General features: G+C 36.8%; 1 protein-coding gene across 1 annotated transcript in view; it reads right to left on the minus strand.

The window, feature by feature from the left end:
* FZD3 (frizzled class receptor 3) overlaps positions 1 to 10,013 on the minus strand; it is a 169,751-nt gene that overhangs the window by 19,080 nt on the left and 140,658 nt on the right. Inside the window, exon 4 of the mRNA XM_007938725.2 lies at positions 5,259 to 5,407. Within this exon, the coding sequence (XP_007936916.1) occupies positions 5,259 to 5,407 (149 nt within the window). The remainder of the gene's footprint in view (positions 1 to 5,258; positions 5,408 to 10,013) is intronic.

A 10,013-nucleotide genomic window follows, 5' to 3' on the forward strand; every position in this document is an offset into this window, starting at 1 on the left:
AAGGAAGAAAAGACCAAAATGGATGTCAGAAGAGACTCTGAAACTTGCCCTTGAATGGAGAGTAGCTAAAGCAAATAGAAGAAATGACAAGATAAAAGAGCTGAACAGAAGATTTCAAAGAGTAGCTCGAGAAGACAATTATACTGAAATGTGCAAAGTCCTGGAGTTAGAAAACCAAAAAGGAAGAACACGCTCGGCATTTCTCAAGCAGAAAGAACTGAACAAAAAACTCAAGCCTTGAGTTGTAATGTTGAAAGATTCTATAGGCAAAATACTGAATAATGCAGGAAACATCAAAAGAAAATGGAAGAAATACACAGAGTCACTATACCAAAAAGAACTGGTCAATCCTCATCCATTTCAGGAGGTGGGATATGATCAAGAACCAATGGGATTGGAGAAGTTGAAGTTGCATGGAAGGAATTGGTGAAAAACAAGGCTCTAGGAATTGACAGGATACCCATTGAGATGTTTCAACAAATCAATGCTGCACGGGTGGTACTTACTCATCTATGCCAAGAGATTTGGAAGACAGCTACTGGGCCAACTGACTGGAAAAGATTCATATTTGCACCCATTCCAAAGAAAGGTGATCCCACAGAATGTGGAAATTATTGAACTATATCATTAATATTCTCATGCAAGTAAAATCTTACTGAAGATAGTTCAAAAACGGTTGCAGCAGTATATTGACAGAGAACTTCAAGAAATACAAGCTGGATTCAGAAGAGGACTTGGAATGAGGGATATCACTGCTGATGTCAGATGGATCTTGGCTCAAAGCAAAGAATACCAGAAAGATGTTTACTTGTGTTCTATCGACTATGCAAAGGTATCTGACTGTGTGGATCATAACAAAATATGCATAACATTGAGAAGAATGGGAACTCCAGAACACTTAACTGTGCTCATGAGCCCTGTACACAGACCAGGAGGCTATCGTTCAAACAGAACAAGGGGATACTGCATGGTTTAAAATCAGGAAGGGAGTGTGTGAGGGTTTTAGCCTTTCACTATACTTATTCAATCTGTATGCTGGGCAAATAATCCAAGAACGTGTACTATATGAAGAAGAACGTGGCACTGGATTGGAGGAAGAGTCATTGACAACCTGAGACACACAGATGACACGAACTTGCTTGCTGAAAGTGAAGATGACCTGAAACACTTACTGATGAAAATGAATGACTATAGGCTACAGTATGGAATAAAACCAAAACCTCACAACTGGATCAATAAGCAGCATAATGAAAAATGGCGAAAAGACTGAAGTTGTCAAAGATTTCATATTACTTAGTTCCACAATCAACACTAATGGAAGCAGCAGTCAAGAAATCATATGACGTATTGCGATGATGGGCTCGGGTATAGCAAGAATTGTGAGGCTGGCACAGGACAGGGCAGTATTTCGTTCTGTTGTACATAGGGTCTCTATGAGTCAGAGCCAACTTGATGGCACCGAACAACAAAACAAATTGTACTGGGCAACACTGCTGCAAAAGACCTCTTTAACATGATGAAGCGCAAAGATGTCTCTTTGAAGACTAAGGTGTGCCTAACCCAAGCCATGGTGTTTTCAATTGCCTCATATGCATGTGAAAGGTGGACAATGAAAGAGGAAGACAGAAGAAGAGCTGATGCTTTTGAGTTGCGTTGGTGAAGAATAGTGAAAGTACCGTGGACTGCCAGAAGAACAAACAGATCTGTCCTGGAAGAAGTACAGCCAGAATGCTTCTTGGAAGTGAGAATGGCCAGACTTGGTCTCACCTACTTTGGTCATGTTGTCAGAAGGGACCACACCCGGGAGAAGGATAGCATGCTTGGTAAACTGGAGGGTCAGCGAAAAAGGGGAAGGTTCTCAATGAGATGGATTGACACAGTAGCTACAACGATGCGCTCAGGTACATTGAGGACTGCAAAGCTGGCGCAGGCTGGACAGTGTTTCATTCTATCGTACATAGGGTCACTATGAGTTAGAGCAGACTCGACGGCACCTAACAACAACAATCTTCATAGAAGCAGACTACCACATTTTTCTCCCATGGAGCAGCTGGTAAGTTCAAACTGCCAACCTTTTGGTTAGCAGCCAACCACTTAATTGCTGTGTCAGCAGCGCTCCTTAAAAGGATATTCAATATCTATTGATAATAGTATTGTGATACTCATTTTGTTGACAAAGAAATTGAGGTTCTAAGAGATTAAAGAATTTGCCAAAAGTCACGGAACAAAACCAAAAATCAGGAATCAATTCTAAATTTGTTTAGCTTAAAAGTCAATCATAAAGTAGTGATAAAACATGGTATTTATGTATATCCTGAAAACAAAGTGTCAAAATCTAGACAGAAGAAAGAATAAGTCACAATAATTAGCAAAAAACAATATAGATTTGTGCCTCTGCCATCAGTGGCTACACACACACACACACACACACATCTTCAACCAGGTGAAATTAGTAATCAGATTTAAGATTAAGTTCTAAAGCATTTCAGAGAAAAAAAACTTACAAAATCAAATACTTCTCCTCATTTCAACAAAATCTATCTTGATCACTGACTTTATTTTCTAGACTTGGCTCCAACTAACTTCTGGTTATTCCAAAGATTTCATCTACCCTAAAATGGTAATAGTTTGTCCCTTCATTTTACAGATAAGAAAACAGAGGTCCAGAGAAATTGACTTAATCAGGCAATTCCGAAAGAGGATTTCTAAAAATATTTCAATCAGTGTCAGAATTACTGGCATAAACATAGTCTTAAATGTGGCTTCACTTAGAGGGGCAACATTAATTTGAACAGCATAATTTTAGAACCTGTTTTTTTATAACATAGTATAATAGAGTGGTTAAGAACAAAGCTCTAGAGTCAGACTGCTTCAGTTTTAATCCCAATTCTAGCATTCATTAGCCATATCACCTTGAATCTGTTTCAATTTCCTTATATGTAAAATGATGATCTCTCTCATAAGGTTGTTAAGAGGATTATAATATTTAATTCACATGAAAAGTGCTTAGATGGGGGCAGTGGTCAGTAGTAGAATTTTTGCCTTCCATAAGGGAGATCTGGGTTTGATTCCTGGCCAATGCACCTCACATGCAGTTACCACCTGTCTGTCTATCAGTGGAGACATGCGTGTCTCTATGATGCTGAATGGGTTTCAGCAGAACTTCCAGACTAAAACAGACTAGGAAGAAAGGCTTGGTAATCTGCCTCCAGAAATCAGCCAATGAAAACTCTGTGGATCACAATGGTCCCATCTGCAACTGACCATGGGAGTGGCACAAGACTAGGTAGTATTTCATTCTGTTGTGTATGGGGTTACTACGAGTCAGGGGCTGACTTGATGGCAGCTAACAATTACAACAAAGTGCTTAGAACAATGCTTGGAATATTCACTGTGCTCAATAAATTGGGAACAATTGTTATGATAACTTTATGGATTTCTCAAAGGCTAAACTTGATAAAAGCTAGATAAAGGTGCTCATACTCAAGCATCTAGTAAGTCCAGAATAAGGACCTGTCACATAGCCCAGGGAACAGTCTTGGATTGGGAGATCACAATGACCTTGTTGGTTGAGGATTCAGAGTTGTAGAAAACCAGATAGAATGAATGGTCCTTCAGAGTTTTACCAGTTTCAAAAGGGTTCTATACCAGTCAACCCCCTCCCTGCCCCCATAGCTAGAATGAATCCCTAGAAGGGTAGCCTGAGTTTAGTTCTATATGGAATTTCTAATACACTGTTTGGCTATGGTCCAGAGGTGCCCAAAGATGTTTAATTCAAGCCCTTTCCTCAGCACCATGTTTTACTGTGATTAAAAATTTTCAAACAATGCACAGATAAATTATAGCAAATCTAACATGAAAGGAATTTCCATGAAAGCTGGGAATTAGCTTGTTTTGTTTGCTATTTAATCCCTGATATCCTAAAATAAGGAGCTCTAGTGGCACAGTGGTTAAAGCATTTGGCTGCTAACAAAAAAGATTGGTGGTTTGAACCCAACAGCTGCTTGGAAAAAGATGAGGCAGTCTGCTTCTGTAAACATTTACAGGCTTGGAAACCCTGTGGGGGCAATTCTACTCTGTCCTGAAACGTTGCTATGAGTCAGAATAAATTGATGACAGTGGGTTTGGTTTGGGTCTGGATCCTACAACAGTTTATGGCACATCCAAACCAAAACCAAACCTATTACCATCTTGTCAAGTAGAGACTGCCACATCTTTCTCCCATGGAGTGGCTGGTGGGTTCAAACCACTGATCTTTTGGTTATGGGTATGAAAGGGTATAAAAGCCACTAACTTAGAATTTTTGATAATTCAGATATATTATATATATGAGGCAGAAGAAAGAGTTGGCAGTCTCCTCCCATAAAATTTACAGCCTTGGAAACACTATGGGGCAGTTCCACTCTGTCCTAATGGGTCCCTATGAGTCAGAAGTAACTAGATAGCAAAATATATATGAAACTTTTCCTGATTTAAAAGTTTGAAATAATTTCTCAGTGAATATTTCAGGGTCCTTTTCTTATTTGTTTCTTTGATGAACTAGGGGTTCATGAAATTAAAGATTACTAAATATTCTTTCAATTGATTGCTTCAGTGAGTCTTATGTTTTACCATAACATTTTATTACACAGTGTGGTCAATTATGAGTTACAATAATTTCTTTAACATATATCATTTTATCTACTTTTATCAATTTTCTATTTTGGCTGTAATATACACTACATTAGAATGAGGTAACAATTTACATCTTTCAATCATTTTTTGTACAGTTGAAAGAACAAAGGTCAATCAGGAAATAGAAGTCTAATCTAACTCTTAACATTAAACACCCATGTGACTCTGGTCAAGGAACTCAACCTGTGTTTCAGTTTTCTTATCTGTAAAACATAATAATTATAAATACTAGCCCTCACAGGAATCTCAAGAAGGTCAAATAAAAATGTTAATAGATAAGTTTGTTTTTAATTTAAAAAATTGTAACTTAGATTTTTTTTTCCATAAAGTCTAGCCTTCCCTCAAATATTTGCAATAAGTATAGGAATAGATCACAAGCTTGGTTCTACCTGGCCACCTTCTCAAATTAAGTTTTTAGTTTTAAATTACACATGCTACTATGCCATTCATAACCAGTGGCTGCTTACAAGGTTACAATCATGTTTGAATATTTTCTCCAAACCCAAATTATCTTAATATAAGCAACACAAAACTTTATGTAAATGTGAGGTTTATGAACATTGTGATAATTCATTTCAACTTACTCTTTTTTCCGACGACCATGAAAAAAACTGGCCCATTCAAAGCATGTTTTTTTGCTTCCAACCCAAAAAATGGAGGGAATACCAACTATGAGTGCCATCAGGTATTTCATCAGAAAGAGAATTAGATCAGGATGACTCATTTGAGTAACCTATAAGAAGAGAAGAAAACTGCCTTAAATATAGAAAAAGAATTTACTATCAAATAAAGGCAATTATAGAGTATTTAAATGAAATACACAGAGTAAAATAATTCTACAAATTTAATGTTTTTATTTATAATATTCTACACTTAATACAGTACAAAACCCCATGTGAAACTTATACAACAGAAGTATGGCTTAAATAGTGTTCCCACCAAGTTGATAAGCTACAGGAAAATACAAATTAAAGAAACCACAGAATAGTTAAGAACTATAATTAAGAAGTAGTAGATGAAGAGACACTAAAGCAGATCACAAATAACTTTCTCATTTACAAATACAATGGCTTCTTGTTGGCTCACTTGGCGTAGTGCCTAAGGCATGTGACTCCTAACCAGAAGGCTGATGGTTCAAACCCACCAGCCACTCCTCGGAAAGAAGGTTGAACAATCTACTTCCGTAGTGATACTGCCTCAGAAACCCAAGGAGGGGTTGCTTTGAATCAGATCTGACTCGATGGCAGTTAGTTTGGTTTGGTATATGGCATCAGTTATTAACAATCATATCATACTTTACAAATTTCTCATGTCCCCTGACTTTTATAATAGTTCAATCATGATTATTCTCCTAATCAGGCATTACATTTTCATCTCTGCCTTCTATTCTACTTCTCTTTCTTCTACCCTTTTCACGCATAGCCTCCATATAAGAGCTCTTAAAGGCACTCCTCTCTTCTCTCTTGTTATTCTCTCAATTAATCACTTAGACTTAGAAGTCTCTAGTTTTATTCTTTACCTAAGGAATGAATTTCTTCTCTATGAATATATTTGGTACAGTGGTGTAAATAAAAGTACAGGGTGGCCTCTTCTAGATTCAAATAGCTTTAGCTTTTCTGCTTATGAGGCCTAGTCTTATCCTCTGAAGGCATAAAGTATAAAGCTAATATTCCAAAAGTTCTGCCAAAAAAAAAAAAGGTACAAGTTTGGGAAAGAAGAGACAAAACTCTATCAAAAGATCCAAAAGAATCAACTGAAAATCTAATAGAAATAAAGAGTTCAGTAAGTTGCATAAGATTGATATTTTAAAAATGTATTGTTTTCTTATATACTACATATGTTGTTGTTAGTTGTTATTGAGTTGATTACAACTTAAGGCAACTCCATGTGTGAAGACTAGAACCACTACATAGGGTTTTCAAGGCTGAAACCTTTTGGAAGTAGATCACTAGGCCTGTCCCCCAAGGTGCCTTTGGGTAGGTTTGAACCACCAACCTTTCAGCTAGTACTCAAGTGCTTAACTCACTGTGTCACCCAGGGACTCCTATAAAACACTAGGTAGAAAACACAATGAAAAGTATTTAATTTATAGTATCAACAAAAATTATAAAACACTTAGGAATAAACCTAACAAGAAATAAATAGAAAACTATTGAAGAACACAGAGGAAGACCACTGGAAACAGATAAATATTCCATGTTTCTACATAAGAAGATTGAATGTTTTAAAGATGTCACTTCCCAATTCTCTCCCAAATTAATCCTACGAACTTATAAGCCCCAAAAGACCAACAGGTTTTTTTCTTAGAGCTTGAAAGGTTATGATAAAAACTGTTATTTGAAATACACAGGGCAAAGATGGGATTGTTTAAAAAATACTATTGAGATGGCTGACAGTCCACTTGGAAAAAAATAACTGAGGTCTCATCTCATACAATCAACTAAATTATAGACAGATAAAAATAAGAGTATAAAAGAATGAAGAATATGTTTTAACTGGGGGAGGGAGGCAGAAGGGCTTCGTTTTTTTAAAGAGTAATGTGAAACCATGAAACCATAAAAGGCTTTGATTGCTAAAAATTTCAAACTTCTGCAGAGCAAGACACAAATAATAAAATTAATTGAGTAATGGTAAACTACAAATATTAGATGCATTCTTTATGGAAGAAAATGAAAGAGCTATTTAATATCAATAAGTAAACATAAGGAAAAGAAAACAAAAGAATTAATGAAGGTAAAAGAAACAATTAAGTAAGTATAATACATAAAAATAGGAAAACTAGGACTTCCAGTAAGAAGTCCTATTCTGGTGGAATAGGCAGACAAGCCACACAGACACTCTTCAGCAAAGAAAAGAGAAACCAATTGATACAGATACAGAAGCTAAACCTGGAGCCCTGACCTTTGAAAGGAAGGATACAAATGTGGATTAAACACCAACTAGAAGAACCTGAATGAAAACAGTGAATAAGGAGACAAAAGGAGCTGTAGACTGTCAGCTATCCTGATGGCACGGACAGCCTGAGTATTTCCAAGTGGTGTAAGGTCCTGAGAATTAACCTAAAAACCAGCCCTGCTCACAAAGGGCTGCATGATGACTGCACTGGTGGCTGATGACTAAAAAGGGAAACAACAAAGAAGCAGACAAACTGAGCGTGAACTTTTGGCTGTCTGGAGGGTGCAGCCATTTTTAACATTTACAAGTGTTGGTCATTTTGAATGTTTACAAGTGGTGGCCATTTTGCATATTGAAAGTGACAGCATTCTCGTTCAGACTCCAGGGACCTAAGAATAGGCTCTGCTTGCCAAGGACAGCACAGACATATGAGAGGCTGATGACTGGAAAGAAGACAGGTGGTGAATGGTTAAGTGCTGCCAACTACCAAACAGAGGAACACAATACCCTGCTTACTCAGCTAACATCCAAACAAAACAAAGAAAAGGACAATCTTGGGTGAATCACTCCAACATACAATCACCAATTAAATATAAACACAAAAATGTCACAATGTCTTGGAGACAAAAGACCATCAAAAAAAGCAAGATAAAGCAGTAGAAACAAGGGAACAGAATACAGACCCAGAACTTAACTCTGAGGAAGAAGCAGCATTGGAAATCACTGATAAGGAATTCAAAAGAATTACATTTAGTACCTTCAAAGGACTGAGAGACAGATCAAGGAAAACACAGAGAAAACCCTAGAACAATCACAGAAGAAAATACAAAACCAAAATGACAAAATAAATCAAAATTAGAAATGATAAAAAATCCACAGATAGAAATCCAGAAGATTAATATTAAAGTTTAAGAAATAGATAACATATTGAACAGGCAAAGGTGTAGAACTGAATCAATGGAAGACAGAATTAGAGACACTGAAGACAAACACCTCAATACGTCTTTGGAAAGAGATCAATCAGAAGAAAGATCAAAACAAAATGAAGAAGGCCTAAGGTTCATGTGGGATACCATCAAAGGGAATAACTTACATGTAATTGGAATTCTAGAACAGGAAGAGACAAATAAAACCACAGAAAAAATTGTCAAAGATTTGTTGGAAGAGAATTTCCCTGGTACGAAAGATGAGAATATATCCATTCAAGAAGTCCAACAAACCCCAAACAGAAAATCACCAAACCATATCATCATCAAACTCACCAAAACTAAAGACAAAGAAAGCATTCTGAAAGCAGCATGGGAAAAATGAAATGCTATGCAAAAAGGATAACCAACAAGACTAAGCTGTGATTTCTTGGCAGAAACCATGCAGACAAGAAGGCAATGGGATGTTATATATAAAAACTTGAAAGAAAAAAAAACTTCCAATCAAGAATTAAATACCCACCAAAACTGTCCCTCAAATATGAGGGTGAAATTAGGACATTACCAAAGAAGCAGAATTTTTTTTTTTTTTTTAAAGGAATCTGTTAAAACCAGACCAAACTTATAAGAGATGCTAAAGGGAGTCCTTTGGATACAGAACCAACAGCTAACAACAATCAACCATTAACACACATGATGACATAACCTAGAAACCAACATAGTTATGGAAGGATCCAAAGTAAATAAGCTTACGAGATTGTAAACAGGGAACTACAGACATCAATTTGCAAATGAGAACAACTACAAACCAAAAAGAGGTAAAAAATTGTGCAGTTACAGAACTTCTAAATGGTGAGGAACTCAAGACAACTGCAAGATAGAACAGAGTGTTCTAAACATGGGAAGCAACTTATAAATCACAGGGTAACCTCAAAGAAAAATAATAAGCCTTCACATCAAAATAAAAAGAAGGACAAGCACAAATATTTAGCAAACACTAAAACAACTGCAACAAAAAAAGTGATAAGACAATTCATAAGCAAAACAAGCTCAGCACAGAAAATTATATGCAACAAAGAAATCAGCAACACCATAAAAAAACATAAAACAAAATGACAGAGAAAGAAATGGAACTTCCAATAAGATGGAGGAATAGGCAGACAAGTGACACAGACCCTCTTCAAAAAAGAAAAGAAAAACCAATTGACAGAGATACAAACAATAATCCTGGAACCCTGAGCTCTGAAAGGAACTATACAGAAGGGGATTAGGCACCAACTAGTGGAAAAACCTGAACAAAAGCAGTGAATACAGAGATGGTTGGAACTGCGGACTGTCAGCTACTCTGACGAGACCAACAGCCTGAATATTTCTAAGTGGTGCTGGGACCTGAGAATTGACCTAAAGATCAGTCCCAGTTACTAAGGGCTGTACGGACAACTGCTCTGGTGGCCTATGACTAGAAAACAGCAAGGAGGGAGACAACCTGAGCTGTGGACTTTCTGCTGTCCGGAGGGC

Source organism: Orycteropus afer, unplaced genomic scaffold (assembly GCF_000298275.1).
Source record: "Orycteropus afer afer isolate SDZICR_OR568_19922 unplaced genomic scaffold, OryAfe1.0 scaffold00053, whole genome shotgun sequence".
Classification (NCBI taxonomy): domain Eukaryota; kingdom Metazoa; phylum Chordata; class Mammalia; order Tubulidentata; family Orycteropodidae; genus Orycteropus; species Orycteropus afer.